Source organism: Myxine glutinosa, chromosome 10 (genome assembly GCF_964187855.1).
Source record: "Myxine glutinosa chromosome 10, kmMyxGlut1.1, whole genome shotgun sequence".
NCBI lineage: Eukaryota > Metazoa > Chordata > Myxini > Myxiniformes > Myxinidae > Myxine > Myxine glutinosa.
This window is the reverse complement of record NC_136270.1, coordinates 131,348,334-131,366,473: the sequence shown is the minus strand read 5'-3', so window position 1 is coordinate 131,366,473 and position 18,140 is coordinate 131,348,334. Positions and strand designations below refer to the sequence as shown.

Sequence of the window (18,140 nt, the reverse complement as noted above, 5' to 3'; positions counted from 1 at the left end):
GTTGGTTCGGTGCTGTTTTGGAATATGTTTAACTGTTTTTTAATCTATTGTTGGTTCAGTGCTGTGTTAGGATATGTTTAACTGTTTTTTAATCTGGTGTTGGTTCAGTGCTGTTTTAGCATACATTGAACTGTTTTTAAATCTACTGTTCATTCAGTGCTGTTTTAGCATATGTTTAACTGTTTTAAATCTATTGTTGGTTCAGTGCTGTTTTAGCATACGTTTGTACTGTTTTTTAATCTATTGTTGGTTCAGTGCTGTTTTAGAATATGTTTAACTGTTTTTTAATCTATTGTTGGTTCAGTGCTGTTTTAGCATACATTGAACTGTTTTTTAATCGACTGTTGGTTCAGTGCTGTTTTAGCATAATTATGTTTAACTGTTTTTTAATCTATTGTTGGTTCAGCACTATTTTAACATACATTTGACCTTTCTTAATCTATTGCTGGTTTTGTGCTTTTTTAACATATGTTTAACTTTTTTTCAATCTATTGTTGGTTCAGTGCTGTTTTAGCATATGTTGAACTGTTTTTTAATCCACTGTTGGTTCATTGCTGTTTTAGCATATGTTTAACTGTTTTTTAATCTATTGTTGGTTCAGTGCTGTTTTAGCATACGTTTAACTGTTTTTTAATCTATTGTTGGTTTTGTGCCTTTTTAGCATATATTTAACTGTTTTTCAATCTATTGTTGGTTCAGTGCTGTGTTAGCATATGTTTAACTGTTTTTTAATCTATTGTTGGTTCAGTGCTGTTTTAGCATACGTTGAACTGTTTTTTAATCTATTGTTGGTTCAGTGCTGTTTTAGCATACGTTTAACTGTTTTTTAAATCTACTGTCGGTTCAGTGTTGTTTTAGCATATGTTTAACTGTTGTTTAATCTTTTGCTGGTTCAGTGCTGTTTTTGCATACGTTTAACTGTTTTTTAATCTATTGTTGGTTCAGTGCTGTGTAAGCATACATTTAACTGTTTTTTTTATCTAGTATCGGTGCAGTGCTGTTTTAGCATACGTTTAACTGTTTTTTAATCTATTGTTGGTTCAGTGCTGTGTAAGCATACATTTAACTGTTTTTTAATCTAGTGTCGGTGCAGTGCTGTTTTAGCATATGTTTAACTGTTTTTTAATCTATTGTTGGTTCAGTGCTGTGTTGGCATACGTTTAACTGTTTTTTAATCTACTGTTGGTTCAGTGCTGTTTTAGCATACGTTTAACTGTTTTTTAATCTACTGTTGGTTCAGTGCTGTTTTAGCATACGTTTAACTGTTTTTTAATCTACTGTTGGTTCAGTGCTGTTTTAGCATATGTTTGACTGTTTTTTAATCTATTGGTTGTTGGTTCAGTGCTGTGTTAGCATAATATGTTTAACTGTTTTCTAAATCTACTGTTGGTTCAGTGCTGTTTTAGCATACTTTTAAGTGTTTTTTAATCAGACCTTTATTATGATAATATGGAGAAGGCAAATTAATAATTCTGTCAAAAGGTCAAAAGGTTAAAGTCAGCGTCACATAAAATCATTAATTTTCATCCAATTGACATTGTTATAAAATTTTCAACAAAGCTTTATTATGAGACTATGGAGAAGACAAATTAATAATTTTGTGAAAAGGTCAAAAAAGCAAAGGTCAGCGTCACCTAACATTGTGACAGATGCTGCATATCGGCCACAAGCCACAAGCTGCATATCTTATGCCTAACGAAGGTTTATTAACCGCATAAAAAAATCTGCGCTCATTAAGGGGAACTAACTAAGGGGGTGTAGTTGACCCCCAAAATAGGTATTTGCTCTCTCCTATGAAACTACACACACAAGTTCATTGAAACTTGATCACAACCTTCATCGTCCATGATGTACCAAACTTTGTTCACGGCATGAAAAATATGAGGGTCTGAGCGGGTCTGTGGGGGGTTTGAGTGACTGTTGCTCCTGGTCCAGGTGAGCTTCAGGACTCACGGTCGTATTTTTACAATATCCATGAGTAAAGTGATGAGTGAGTAGTGGACAACCAGTAGTTTTATCTTTGGCTGTTCCCCATTGGCTAAGCAAGAATGGCCACCTCCTACAGCAAGGTTATCAGGGTTAACTACAGCATTACCTTGTCGAGAAACAAAAACGCTCTGAGGATGGTTACTCCACAAATAGGCTATTTCAGCTGGGGGCTGCCCTACTTTACCTTACATTTTGTTCAGATTTCATCATTTTCATAGTTTGAAATGTAGTTTTCACAAATACTGTAAATAAGAATCAAACAAATACATAATAATTTAAAAATATATATACAACCAAGACACACACACACACGGAAATTACTTTGCTGGAAGCAAACCACCAGCAGACCCATTTGAACACCTGAAGACGCTTACCGGTTCTCCATTGATTCCATCAACCGCCTGTTCTCCCAGGCCTCCCTGAATAAAGTCATAGGTAATTGCTGAGGAAACTTTCCTTTTGATCGAGCTCGATATCACTTGTTAATTCAAATATCCACCATGTTGTACACTTAGGTGCGTTATAATACTTTACCACAGTTCCAACACGACCACGGGCACCCTGCAACAAGAAAAGATTGTTGAGCAACACCAGAAACAGCAACACTGAATAACTCAAGAGCTCACGAGCTGTTGCACTATCAGAGAGAAATCACCTTGAGGCCTCTGATTCCTTGGCAGCCTTGGAATCCCTGTGTTCCATTCAATCCAGGTGAACCTCGAGGTCCCTACATGGAGCAACAATTAAAGATAAAGCTTTAATATTCCTCAAAACAAAAGTTTCATGCTTTCGTTTTTCAAGTGTAGTATTTCACACTTCTCCAATTATTTAACCTTCCTTCAGTTCATATGGATATACAGTACGTGCAATTGCCTCGATCAAAGGACTTGAGTATTAGGTGAACATTTTTTTGTCGTATTCAGGTTATTTCAAATCAATCTTCGCTTATGAAAGGAACAATAATTTTGTTCCCATTGGGGTACAAAGGTATCTTCTTCCTTTCTTATTATAGTGTTAGTGTATCCCTGAAAGGATATACCCACCATTCCTTCATTCTCTATGTTTCTTATTTAAAGGGGAATAAACTCAAAATTCGAAAATGACGAATTATTAGATGTGATCAATATTTCCTTTTGAACTATTCGTTTTCTCTCACATAAACCGAATAAAAAAGTGCACCAATAGGAATTGTCGATACAATGCGTTTCTGTTGAGGTATCGATTTTTGTCATTGATTGTCCGAGGAATATATATATACAGTGAAACCTTGACTTACGAGTTTAATTCGTTCTGTGACCGAGCTCGTAACTCAATTTGCTCGTTTCTCAAATTAAATTTCCCCATTAACATGCATTGAAATGCTATTAATCCGTTCCAGCCCGCCAAAAACCACACCAATTTTTTTTTAAATATACAGTATTTATAAAAATATCTCGCGCTTTATATTTCACCTGTATGCAGCATACAAGTTGGCAGGATGGCCTGGACTGGAGGTACGCACACTTGACTCTAAACTGTCCAGCCTGGGTTTGAATCCCGACCCAGCTATAACCTGTCATGTCGGTGTTTCACAGGCAGGGTGATTCATCAATGTGTGTACCGCTAAACTGGGCGCCCCGTTTGCGTCCCATTAGTTGTTGGATGTTAAGGATCTGTGTAGTGTTCTGGGCCCTGTGCTATTTCTGGTCTTCATCAATGACCTCATCGAAATGACCTCATCAATGACCCATCGAAAAACTTGATATTTTCTACCCCCGGTAATTCACCCCAGAGTCCTTGCAGTGTTCATATGTTTTATTCCTCTCCCACCTCCCCCCAAGTCCTCCCGATGTCCCTGCTCTCAAATGTTGTGTTTGTGTCCTTCCCCCTCTCTCCCCATATTGTCTGCCGCTCCCCTTGTTTTTTGTGTTTTGTGTGTCGGTTTGTCTTTTTGTGTGATTAATGTTAGCTTTTTCACGAGCCTCGATCTTGTATACAAAAAAAATAAAAAAATAAAAATCCGTGTCTTCCACAAAGAGAAGGCGAGCTATCGCCGGCACTCTGAACAAGTTGTGGCCTGGCATGCTCTTCTCCTCTGCCGTTATATACGTCCTCCTCGGCATCTTTTTCCAGAAGAGCCCTGTCTCGTCACAGTTGAAGATTTGCTGGGGGATGTATTGTTCGGCTTCTATCAGTTCGGCAAAAGTTATAATAAAATCGTCAGCTGCCTTCACATCCGAGCTTGCTGCCTCACCATGCCTGACGACGGAGTGAATAATAATAATAATAATAATTCATTTATTTTGTATAGCGCTTTTCAAGTAGCCCAAAGGCGCTTGCCGGTCCTCTTCTTAAAATAATCAAACCATCCCCGACTGCCTTTGAATGACTTCCGATGCCTCGTCCGTTGATGTTCCCGCCGTCTGCTGCACCAAATCCCCGTAAATGTCTCGTGCCTTCTCACAGATGATGCTCTCGGTCACGGTATCTCCTGCGAGCTGCTTCTCCGTCAACCACACAAACAACAACTTCTCCATCTCTTCATGGACAGAGGTCCGGAGCTTTGAAATAATCGTAACGCCCTTGGCTGGCGTTATAGCCTTTATCGACTCCTTCTGCTTCAAAATCGTACATATCGTAGAAGTACTACGATCGTACTGCCTCACCAAGTCGACAACACGCACACCTCGCTCATGTTTTTCGACGATTGCGTGTTTTATATCCAAGCACATCATCCTCTTCTTCTTCTCAGCACTGCCCTTGACACTCAATTTCTTAGGACCCATGGTTAAAACTAAGAAATTTTACAAAATAACCAAAATGCGAAAACAAAGCAGCAGCGATATACGGCAGAGATGCTTGCACGGCAAGATAACCACGTGACCGGAACCCACCTGGTGGCGGGTGGCGTAAGCTCGTAACTCAGATCTCGGCTCGCATCTCAAAGCAATAAACCGCCCGAGCGACGGCTCGTATCTCGGAAAACTCGTAAGTTGGTGCACTCGTAAGTCAAGGTTTCACTGTATATATATACTCGTATATACAGACTTGGCATTTAATATGGAATATTTTTTTTTTCTTGACGGGTTTCCTTTCTGAACTCAGTATATCAATCTGGTGAGTTTCTTTTATGCTTCAGTGATTTCTTTGTTAAAAGAACTATGTCACTGATTGTCTGTCGCAGCAAGAAGTGAATAACAGGATTATATCACAGGCGGCGTGACAAAATGTACGGACAGGTACATTTGATGATTGGCTTCACAATCGGGTAGAAAAGGGTTGTTGCGTTCTGTATTAGTGGAAAACAACTGCTGCACGTCTACAAAAGTTATTGCCGCTTCCTCTGGAGATGGTCCATCAACTCGACAATGCTGTTTGTCATGGAGTGGTGGCTTTACGAAATTCCGGCATGAAACAGCGTGCTATTGCTCGGCAGTATGGCATCATTCAAGGTCAGGTGTCAAAGATCCCGAAACGAAATGCTCAGAGGGGAGTCCCTACTCCAATATCGAGGCCAGGAGGTCCCCGCAGAACCACAAGGAGGGATGATCGCCAGCTGCACCGGTTAGTCCGCAATGGCCGTACCAAGTCAGCTAATCGGCTTAGGGTGTCCCTACTCCAATATCGAGGCCAGGACGTCCCCACAGAACCACAAGGAGGGATGATCGCCAGCTGCACCGGTTAGTCCGCAATGGCCGTACCAAGTCAGCTAATCGGCTTAGGGCTGAGTGGCAGCAACTGACAAATGTGCCTGTATCCAGAAGGCTAGTCAACCAACGACTGGCTCAAGCAGGCTATCGTACCAGGCGTCCCCTGAGAAAGCCATGCCTGACAAGACAACACCGCCAGCACCGATTGCAGTGGGCCAGAGAGCACCGTCAATGGCAGCCAGGACACTGGAATCATGTGATCTTCAGTGACGAGTCTTGATTTCTGGTCTATCGTCAAGATGGCCATGTCTGAGTGCGCAGACAAGTGCATGAAGCCTCCAACGAAGATTGTATAGTGCCAAGAGTCCAAGCTGGAGGTGGTGGGGTGACCGTTTGGGCTGCTTTTCATGCAGGGGGCAAAACTGACCTGGTTGTTCTGAATGGAAACCTGAACCAGTTCAAGTACAGGGCCATTCTGGAAGAAACATTGCTTCCATTTGCTCGTACAGCCTTTCGAGGAAACTTTGTCTTCCAAGATGACAATGCATGGCCTCATCGTGCTCGCATGATCCAACACTTTCTTGCTGACTGTGGTGTAGAGCATATGGAGTGGCCTACCATGTCCCCGGATATGAATCCGATAGAGAGCTTGTGGGCAGAATTAACGCGTCAAATCGACAATTTGGACCAGCAGCCTACCTCTGTGCGTGAATTGCAGCAGGCTATTGTCATTGCATGGCAAGCGATTCCTGTCCAAACCTTGGCAAATCTCGTGAACAACATTCCTCAACGTGTGTGTGCTCTCCTGAATACTCGTGGGGGTTACACGACGTACTGAACTGTAATTTTACTGTCAGTAATCCCAGTCGTAATTTAACTTTTGTTTTTGCTAAAAAAAAATTTGGCTAATGTGCAAAACAAAGAAATACTTCTGGAAAACGTACAGACGTTTAACACAGTACTGTCCGTGAATTGAGTTCGGTATCAGTTTACATCACTTTCAAGGATCAATTTATTTGCTTCGAAATGTCAAATGTGGTTTTTGTTTCTTTTAAAGGTCACATTAACAAAATCTAGAATAATTTCAACATAATTCCAATGAACTTTTGGTTCTAAGTCAACTTGAAAAGTAAGTTCACCCCCACAAAAAAAATATTCCATATTAAATGCCAAGTCTATATATATATATATATATATATATATATATATATATATATATATATATATATATACATATATATATATATATATATATATATATATATATAGGGGGGTGGGTGTGTGGGGAAATCCGGACGGTTGAACTGGTTGAAGGGGGAAACGACAGAAAAACGGTTGGGAACCACTGATGTAGGGTCAGGGACACCAAAGAGCTGTATTTCGAGATTAAACAAGTCAACATTCACCTTTGTTACAAAAACACTAATGGTGAAGAATCCCTAAGATTGGGACTTTCTGCAACAACATGCACAACCAGACGGGCCATATCGGAACTCTAACGAGTTGGGCTTCAATACCAACAAGAAAGAGCAGAGATTGCAGATCGTCGCCAGGACGTATTTTTAGTGTTTTTTAAAGTCTTTTTTGTTAAAACAAATATGGCGGCCGAACAACGTGACGGACGACGTCATCATTATTATTTTTGTCTCCACCAATTTATCCATAGATGACGCTCAAGAAATTTGATTTGAATCGTTTGAATCCAATGAAGTTTTGTATTTGTCGAATTATGACGTCATAATGGAGAAACCTATGACATCATCATTAATATAAGTTATTCCGCAAGAAGAGTTCTTTACAATGAGCCATGTCTCAATTTTTTTCTGTGCAGCGCTTTCGTAGATATAGAGGTGCAAAGTTTTTCGGTTTCTCCAAGATGGCGCCCATACCATGTGACCTTCTGACGTCATAATTATCATTTAAAAAATTATACAGGAGAGGTGCACCTATGGTGAAAGCTTCCTATCAATCGGACAAACAGTTGCAGAGAAAATCATATATATTCTGTGCGGACAAACAGACAGACAAACAAACAGACTCAAATGCAATACAGTCTCCTCTGGTGAGGATAACTATCGATATGCTCTAACTCTGGGTATCTAACATACGGTGCTTTTAACAAGAATCGTTTAAAACTAAAATCTTACAATTGATAATGTTGTCCAGTGACTGCATGCAATAACGATCTCAATTAAAATAAGCATTAACAGGCCCTGACACACATAGTAAATCATGTCCATATATGACTCTAACACACGGAGGAAAGGGGGAGGCGGTGGTTTCTTTTCCAAAGATTTCCACTTTGTTTTCCTTTTGAGAGTTTCCTTCTACATCCATCTCGTCCACCCCATACATCTTCTCCTGACCCCATTCCCTCCACACCCATTGGTTGTCCTGGTCTGCCTCAATCTTGGCCTTCAACTCTGTTGTTGGTGGGTCCCCCTCTCTCTACTGTTAATTTTGTTATGTCCTGATCTGTTCAGTGTCTTAGCTCTTCCATGAGCCTCGACTATGTATCCAAAAATTGCTTTGATTTACAGTCATTCAAGGCCTTAGCTTGGATTAAATACTTGAAAACAGTGTGAAAGCTAAAGTCGTCATCACGTGGGCCTTGCATGGTGCGTATGGGATGTAAAACAACATTGTTGTTGTCACTTATACCAGCCATGTCTCAGGCTTTGCCATGGACAATTGTGGTTGACTGGCTCTGCCAGAGCCAGCGTTGGACCTTGTAGAGTTAGTTCCAGCAGGAATTTTGCATTGGAAGACCTAAGACACCATGTGATGTTACATTTTGTAGGGTTTACTTTGAGCCTTAAATGAATATGCAAAGCCTAAACTTAGTAAATATAACTGGCAGGTGCAGGTCCAACTATTACATCTCAAAGTTCATGAAAAACATTCTGATGAAAAGGAGATACCCACCATTCCACCTTCCTCTCCAGGGTGTCCTGAATAGCCAGCTTTTCCTGGAATTCCCTGAGCAACAACAGCAACGACAACACATGGAGGTGAAGTGTTTCCTCTCAGCAGCGAAATGATGAATACAGATTACCGGTCATTCAATGTTGTGATTCTTTTAGTGACGTGGCATATGGTGGTGATGTCTTTGGATGAACTGGACATACATCAGGACCACGTGATCCTTGCAGACCTCTCCGGCCATATTCCCCTGTACATCGACAGGGAATGTTGCAACACTCACGCAGCACGATGTTCACCTGCACACAAAATACATCGTCTTAAATGCGCTCTACACCTGCGTGTACAAGGTTGGGCAGGTATAATGTCTGTTGTGATGACAATTAAAAATTGACAAGACATTGTGGTTATTCTCATCATGAGCCTTATTTATCAAAAAAAATTGAACATTTTTCAGGTTTCAAGGTCGGTCCACTTTGTTATTCTGTCTGGTTATCACTCACCTACAGGTCACAATTAAAAAACGATCGTCATGAAACTTCACCAAGTTGTAGAGGTCGTCACAATTGAAAAGCATATTCATTTTGAGCTCAAAGGTCATCTGGAGGTAGCTTTTCTAAAATCCCCATTTTCCATCCAATTGACTTGAAAATTTAACAGCATTTGCAAAGTGCCTCAATAAATTGGGAAACAAACTATTTTGGGGTCAAAAGGTCAAAGGTAAACTCAAGGTCGAACTTCTAAAATCATCATTTTTCATCTGAAAAATCAATAATTTCATCCAATTAACCTGAAATTTAAACACCAATTGTATAGAGCCTCACTGAATTGGGAAACCAACTATTTTAAGGTCAAAAGGTTAAAGGTCAACTCAAGGTTGAACTTCTAAAATCATCAATTTTCATCTAACAAATCATCAAATTTCATCCAATTAACCTGAAATTGAAACACCAATTGTATAGAGCCTCACTGAATTGGGAAACCAACTATTTTAAGGTCAAAAGGTTAAAGGTCAACTCAAGGTTGAACTTCTAAAATCATCAATTTTCATCTAACAAATCATCAAATTTCATCCAATTAACCTGAAATTGAAACACCAATTGTATAGAGCCTCACTGAATTGGGAAACCAACTATTTTAAGGTCAAAAGGTTAAAGGTCAACTCAAGGTTGAACTTCTAAAATCATCAATTTTCATTTAACAAATCGTCAATTTTAATCCAATTAACCTGAAATGTAAACACCAATTTTATAGAGCCTCACTGAATTGGGGAACCAACTATTTTAAGGTCAAAAGGTTAAAGGTCAACTCAAGGTTGAACTTCTAAAATCATCAATTTTCATCTAACAAATCGTCAATTTTCATCCTGTTAACTTGAAAATTAAACAGCAATTGTATAGTTAATTACTAAATTGGGAAACCAACTATTTTTGGGGTCAAAAGGTCAAAGGTCAACTCAAGGTCAAACTTCTAAAATCATCAATTTTCATCTGAAAAAAATCATCTATTTCATCCAATTAACTTGAAAATTAAACAGGAATTGTATAGTGCCTCACTGAATTGGGAAACCAACTATTTTAAGGTCAAAAGGTCAAAGGTCAACTCAAGGTTGAACTTCTAAAATCATCAATTTTCATCTAACTAATCGTCAATTTTCATCCAATTAACTTGAAAATTAAAGAGCAATTACATAGTTCATCACTTAATTGGGAAAACAACGATTTTTGAAGTCAAAAGGTCAAAGGTCATCATGGTCGAACTTCTAAAATCATCAATTTTCATCCGATTGACTTGAAAATTTAACAGCATTTGCAGAGTGCCTCAAAAAATTGGGAAACCAAGTATTTTTGAGGTCAAAAGGTTAATGGTCAACTCAAGGTCTAACTTTTAAAATCATCAATTTTCATCTGAAAAGTAATCAATTTTCATCCGATTAACTTGAAAATTTGATGAAATAGATAATTTGATGTAGCCATGGCAACTTTTTTGGGGGTGGGGGGTGGGGGGGGGGGGGGTGGGTGGGATGTATTTTGCAAGTATCGTGCTCTGCATGACGTCTTTCTTGTTATATCCTTGTCAGCGACCGTTTTTTACATTACATATGTACATATTTTAACACCATTATGTTCCTGGTCCACAATAGCTTGAAGGACTTCCTTTCCTAAGCTTCGTTCTGTTGGTGACGCCATCGAGGGAGAAAGTCTGATGTCCACAACTGGGGTTAATGTGAGCATGTGAACACCCACCTGTTACATGGCGCTCCTTATGGGTAGTGGTCCCTGCTCACTCCCTGTGCAAATCTCTTCCAATTCGTTCAACATTACATCTATCACATTCTCAGACATTTTTTGACTCAAATTACCCTGACCTGACCCCCAAACAAACTTTATAAACATGGAAATCACTATTTTATTGTATTTGTCCAAATTTTATTGTATTTGTCCAAATTAGTAAGATATATCCAGACTCCCTGTCCCAAAGATACGCATGACCATTTTCCTGTTCTTTGAGAGTTCACCAAACTTTGCTTCCTACTCTCAACCCTTTGACCTTTTAAGCGATTCTTTACAAACAACTCAAATTACAATCGGAGGCCTCGAATGCAGGTGCTGTGAAATGCTGGAGTAGGTACGTACCAGTTCGTCGGCCATTTCCTGCCCGGCATTTGGCAGGCTCATCATGATACGTTGTCGGTAGCGAGACCCACGACCGAACTCGATGCGATTTAGATTCTGCCAAGAATGTCCCAAATCTTGAAGAGCCACCGTCACAAGTCCATCGATACCTGTTGAAACGTCATTGCTGTTATCGGAAAGACTGTGCTAGTTCATGAACATCTTCATTTTTGTTGATCAAGTTTCACTTACCGGGATATTAAATGTTATCAACTGTTCAGCTAGTTACCAAACTTTACTCAAATGAACACAAATGGATGACGTTTAGCCAGACTAATGAAACTGAAGATAATTTTTCGTTCTTCCATGAGCCTCGACTTTCCTACAAAGAACGACACATCCAGGAAACTTTGCATCTATTTTGACAACATTAACAATAACTAAAGTAACAAAACTCATCCCATGTTTGTGTGAACAAAACAAGAAGGTAATGTCACTGTGGTTCAAAAGGAGGGATTTCTGCAACATATTCGTAATGTCTCCTACACCACCACCACTACTACCACCACTACTACGACCACTACCACCACTACTACCACCACTACTACCACCACTACTACCACCACTACTACCACTACTACCACCACTACTACCACCACCACTACTACCACTACTACCACCACTACTACCACCACTACTACCACTACTACCACCACTACTACCACCACTACTACCACTACTACCACCACTACTACCACCACTACTACCACTACTACCACCACTACTACCACCACTACTACCACTACTACCACCACTACTACAACAGCAGTGGCCCCCATTATTCACATCTTATTGTGGGGTAAGCTTGGGTATTTGGGTATTTATCCCAAGTATTCAACAAACCAGCTTGTCAGGCCTTCCGTTCAACCGAAGGTGATTTGGAAAGGAAATTGTAATTTGTTCAAGGTGCCGGAGATAACTCGTCCACTCCTCACGAAAGAGGAACCTTCAACGTCCACCAACTAATGCTAGCAAACACCAGGATGACTGTTTATAGTTGGGACTAGATTATAACCCAGGCCAGACGAGTGTGCGTACACTTTGCTATCCTACCAGCCATCGGCGGAGTTTGGGGAGGGAGGAGGGGGCGGGGGGGGGGGGGGGGGTAACAGGGGGGCAAACACGAGATTTTTTGAATGTCCCTTATTTTCTATTGTTCGACGTTTTCCACAAGCCATGGAATGTCCCTTCTTGTATATAGTTTGCCACATGGCACATACCATATAAAGAGGCCTTTTTTATGCCTCTGTCATAAAAAATGTTTTTACTTGTGAGATAGTATCCTAATACAGTACCCCCTAATATAGTAACCCTAATACAGTACCCCCTAATATAGTAACCCTAATACAGTACCCCCAACTATAGTAACCCCTAATACAGTACCCAATAATATAGTAACCCCTAATACAGTACCCCCAACTATAGTAACCCCGAATACAGTACCCAATAATATAGTAACCCCTAATACAGTACCCCCAACTATAGTAACCCCTAATACAGTACCCCCTAATATAGTAACCCCTAATACAGTACCCACTAATATCGTAACACCTAATACAGTACCCCTAATATAGTAACCCCTAGAGTCCCTGTATAAAGAGAGTTGCGCCATGCGCTGACCCGAGATTTCTGGTCACGTGATTTCGTGGCGCCATTTTGTGTCTAACTTCACCGTGCGTGAACGTCAGCTTGGTACGGGAATGTTGTTTATTGCCAAACAAAATGACTGGTTGTTCTGCTTTTGGTTGGTCAAACCAATCTGGGAAATATAAGATGTATACATTCTGTACTGAATGTATGAACCAAGTTTTGTACTGAATGTTTACTGTGTTGGCCTCATCGTGTTCCTGGTGAAATTAAACAAGTTATGGTGAATACGACGTCTTATCTGTGCTTTTCCATATCTGTTCGACTAGACGAACCGTGCACACTGCAGGTATTTTTTAAAAGTTTTTTCTCTGTTTAATTACGGCTTGGCGCAGTCGAAAATTAAGTGTTAATTAAGTCGCCAGCTATGAAACATATTAATCGATCAGGCAATATCCATCAGAGTTCTGGGCAAGGGTGTAGTAATAAATGAACGTTTCAATCTTACTAGATGCCGATGACGTTTTCCTTATGTCAGAGACAGAAGCTGACTTGCAGCTTGTTAAATCATTACAATGGAAATTGAATATAAATGTCGATAAAACTAAAGTTGTACACTATAGAAATATGGCAATACCACGTACAGAATTTGTTTTAAGTGTGTTAGACTATATGTCGGCTGGACGTCCTACACCGGAATTGCTCTCGGCACCCTTTAAAAAATATTGGATATGCCCACACTCCTTTCTAAAAGTTATTAAAATTCAGAGAACGACAGCATTGGTTTGTCTTACTTATAATGTTAGCTCTTATATGCAGTGTTGGCTTGTAACATGCATTGCCATACCACTTTTAATATCACCACACAGCTCTTTTTCACGGCAACAGCTGAGTTTTTGACAAAACAAATATCACCTGTATGTAATAATAAGACTAAATATGTGTAGTAAATTTTTATTAGCAGGTTTAGAATATATCACCCCATATCGCGAATGTACATGTATATCTAATCCGACACACTTAGACACAAAATGGCGTCCAAATTTGAGTTGACACAACTCTCTATATACAGGGACTCTAGTAACCCCTAATACGGTACCCCTAATATAGTAACCCCCTAATTCAGTACCCCCTAATATAGTAACCCCTAATACAGTACCCCCTAATATAGTAACTCCTAATACAGTAGCCCTAATAAAGTAACCCCTAATACAGTACCCCCTAATATAGTAACCCCTAATACAGTACCCCATAATATAGTAACCCCTAATACAGTACCCCTAATATAGTAACCCCTAATACAGTACCCCTAATACAGTACCTCATGTACCACTGGGCCACAAATGAGTAAACAGCGAGCATGTCGGTATAACCTGTGTGCACACCTGGTGCACCTTGGGGAAGCAAATTGGATCATTTGAAGCCCTGTCGATGTAAATGTCTCATCCCGAGCCCATGAAGCTTTTACCTTGAAGACGCAGTTTCTGCGAAGCCAACTCGATGTTCTGCAAATCTTCGTCAAGGCCATCACTCAATAAGAACACGACCTAAACCAGGTGGGAGCAGGTAAACAATTTCTATTCGAATCCAAACATTGCATTATTAAATGAAGAAGCTGAAGGCTTCCTTTTTGCTGTCCTTCCTGTACCCACACCGAAAAGCTGCATGGTTCGAATCCATCTGAAATGGTTCATGGCAATGTTTGCATTGTGCAAGTATAGTATGCGTTATTACATGTTATACAGGTTGTAATGTTTGTAGCCATTGTAATTAGTCAAATGCTGCTCTGTTCTCTCACTCTCAGGAACAAGGGAAGATGAAAGGATTGTCATCATAGAACAGCAAATGATTCTGCCTGCAGTCACGTGCTGCATAGGAAGAAGATGAAGAAGAAGATCCAGCCCTAAATGCTCAAAGGTAAGTGTGTTCCCTCTGCACAATAATGCTACGATCAACAATGATAGAACCAGTTAAATAAGCTTAAAAATACAATATAATTACTTTCACGAACTGACATTGTGGAACTGATCAATATTTATTTAATGCTCTGAAGTTTTGTATGTTTTATATTTATTTAATGTGAAGTAATCAAGTCACGAAGACGAAACAGAATTACCAACGAGCACGACGTACATCGACTAATTAGCCCGTCCCCTGTGCAGCACAGCAGGAGACGGGGTTTTGCAATAACTGTGTGTGTGTGTGTGGTTGACTGTGTGTGACTGACTGTGTGTGTGTGTGGCTGACTGTGTGTGTGTGTGTGTGTGTGTGTGTGTGTGTGTGTGTGTGTGTGTGTGTATGTGTGCTGACTGTGTGTGGCTGACTGTGTGTGTGGCTGACTGTGTGTGTGGCTGACTGTGTGTGTGGCTGACTGCGTGTATGTGTAGCTGACTGTGTGTGTGGCTGACTGTGTGTGTGTGTGGCTGACTGTGTGTGTGTGTGTGTGTGTGTGTGTGTGTGGCTGACTGTGTGTGTGGCTGACTGTGTGTGTGGCTGACTGTGTGTGTGGCTGACTGTGTGTGTGGCTGACTGTGTGTGTGGCTGACTGTGTGTGTGGCTGACTGCGTGTATGTGTAGCTGACTGTGTGTGTGGTTGACTGTGTGTGTGTGTGGCTGACTGTGTGTGTGTGTGGCTGACTGTGTGTGTGTGTGGCTGACTGTGTGTGTGTGTGGCTGACTGTGTGTGTGTGTGGCTGACTGTGTGTGTGTGTGGCTGACTGTGTGTGTGTGTGGCTGACTGTGTGTGTGTGTGGCTGACTGTGTGTGTGTGTGGCTGACTGTGTGTGTGTGTGGCTGACTGTGTGTGTGTGTGTGGCTGACTGTGTGTGTGTGTGGCTGACTGTGTGTGTGTGTGGCTGACTGTGTGTGTGTGTGGCTGACTGTGTGTGTGTGTGGCTGACTGTGTGTGTGTGTGGCTGACTGTGTGTGTGGCTGACTGTGTGTGTGGCTGACTGTGTGTGTGGCTGACTGTGTGTGTGGCTGACTGTGTGTGTGGCTGACTGTGTGTGTCGCTGACTGTGTGTGTCGCTGACTGTGTGTGTGTGTGTGTGTGTGTGTGTGTGTGTGTGTGTGTGTGTGTCTGGGCCGTAACTGTTTTACCATTTGAGTTTTGTCATCAAATTTTTACTAAAACCTTATTATGATAATAAGAAGGCAAATGAATAATTTTTTGCAAAGGTCAAAAGGTCAACGTCACATAAAATCATTAATTTTCATCCAATTGACCTGAAATTTCAATTTACCATTTTAGCTTTGTCATCAATTTTCAAAAAACCTTTTATTATGAGAATATGGAAATGCCAAATTAATAATTTTGTCAAAAGGTCAAATGTCCTCGTCACATAAAATAATCAATTTTCAAAGGATTGACCTGAAATTTAAAGAATATGCATATTGGGTCACTGAATCGGTTAACTAATCAAAAGGTAGGAGTTGATTGTGTTTTTAGATCAAAAGGTCAAAGGTCAAGGCTGCATAAAATCATCAATTTTCATTTTGTGTTTCTTTCAAAACCGTTTTCATTATAATGAGCATTTTGAAGAAGAAAAAGACGTCCGAATACAAACAGACATGGACGGGCTTTGCATTTCCAGATGCAAAGAACGATCATTTCCAGAGAACGATCGGGCAGTTTATCGTTAGATTTGATCAATGACCAACAACAACAACAACAACAACAACAACAACAACAACAACAGGCATATGAAGGCCATTTTCCCTGCTGGAGCGGGGGTTAGCCTTGCGGTCCCCATGACAATCTTCTCCATTTTGCCCTATTTTCTGCATCTCTACTTGTTAACCCCATTGCCCGCATTTCTTCTTCGACCATCTTCAGCCAAGTCTTTCTCGGTCTTCCCCGTCCTCCACCTCCTTCCACATTCATTTCCATCACTCTTCTCAACCAGTCACTTTCATCCTTCCTCAACACATGACCAAACCATCTCAACCTGTTTCTGAATTTGTTTGTTCAATGACCGAATGCAAAATAATCTCCTCGTTTCATGTTGTGATCTTCAAGGGGTATTTTAGAGCATTAAATAACGGTACTCACCTTGACACTCCCTGGGTACCAATCACCCTGAAATTGAACAAGAATGTCACTCAGGGACTTCCCAGTGAGGTAGGATGTCCCTTGGGAGAGCACATCCGAGACTTCCTGAGCAAGACTGTCCTCGAAGACCCGCAAGTTAACTTTACGAGCAACGCCTGCAGCAGACTGAGCCAGCAGACCAAAGCGAACGACTGGCATGGCCTCTGCACGGTTGGGGCAGCTAAGACCTGTGGCATCCGCGAGAAGTTTCAGGATGCTGGAGAGACGGTCAGTCAGTCGACTTGAGATCGAGCCGTCTCCTCGTTCCTCGGATATATCTACTGCAAATATGGCATCGACGGTGCAATTTCCTGCAAATACACGCCAATAAGCACGTGTGACTTGACATAACTGTCCACCCTTGAGTTGCCAATGGCCACACAATAAGCATGCAATGTAGCGGCTTGTCGACTATTCCTTGGTTTTGCTATTGGTGGAGGTACACAAGTGGCAAATTCCAAAGTAATATCATTTTCATCCGAGATCACGGCGAGGTCACGTCTTTTCGAAGCTGCTCCATGCGCTCACGCTTTCGAAGCTAAGTGATATTTCTCAATCGTGTTTTTGTCGAGACTGTATCTATCCTTCGGTGTATGTACCTAAAGCGTATCTTTTGGAAAATTTTCAGTGCTAATTTTTCGTATATGTATACACAATCGTCGGTTAATGGTATCGAGTATTCTGCGGCCTAGTACTCGTAGGCTTGGAGTTGGACTACCGTACCGTCTCCGACCTTGTGGTTTGTTTTTCTCTCAGCGATTCGTCGAATGCGCTGAAATTATTTTCGTTCTCTGTTTCGTCCCAGTCGTTCACCCCGTACCTCCTTGTTTAATATCTGTACTCACAAAAAAAAAAAAAAAACAAAAAAAAAAAAAAAACCCCAAAAAACTATTTCCTTCCCAGGTCTTATTCGTTTATTTGTTCTTTTTGTTCGTTCGTTCTTCGTTCGCGATCACGCGGTTAGAAATGCATAATCTCTCCCCTGAACAACTATTTTCTCTCATATATTATAACACCCTTTTCTTCTTTTCCTACAAAAGGATGCTTTCGTCTTGCTCACCAAATCTATTCATTCCAAAAAATATATATAATACCATCTCTTACAGTTCCTCCTTTCTACATTCCCTAAACTATCCAGAACTCCATCCCTCCTCCAGTTTCCTCAAACGTATTTTTGACTCGAAGGTCTCAAACTCATTTTGCAAAAAATGTTCGTTTCCCATGAATCGTACACTTTTCAAAATCCAA

At 40.7% G+C, this 18,140-nt stretch overlaps 1 protein-coding gene across 4 annotated transcripts in view; it reads right to left on the bottom strand.

Moving 5' to 3' along the window:
- LOC137433372 (collagen alpha-4(VI) chain-like) overlaps window positions 1-18,140 on the bottom strand; it is a 282,309-nt gene that overhangs the window by 139,660 nt on the left and 124,509 nt on the right. For all 4 annotated transcript variants that reach the window (XM_078786122.1, XM_078786124.1, XM_078786123.1 and 1 more), the window contains exons 13-20: window positions 16,854-17,203; window positions 14,271-14,349; window positions 11,177-11,325; window positions 8,747-8,839; window positions 8,544-8,597; window positions 2,645-2,716; window positions 2,524-2,550; window positions 2,364-2,408 (exon numbers count right to left, since the gene is read on the bottom strand). In XM_078786122.1, coding sequence (XP_078642248.1) covers window positions 2,364-2,408; window positions 2,524-2,550; window positions 2,645-2,716; window positions 8,544-8,597; window positions 8,747-8,839; window positions 11,177-11,325; window positions 14,271-14,349; window positions 16,854-17,203 — 869 coding nt within the window. The remainder of the gene's footprint in view (window positions 1-2,363; window positions 2,409-2,523; window positions 2,551-2,644; window positions 2,717-8,543; window positions 8,598-8,746; window positions 8,840-11,176; window positions 11,326-14,270; window positions 14,350-16,853; window positions 17,204-18,140) is intronic.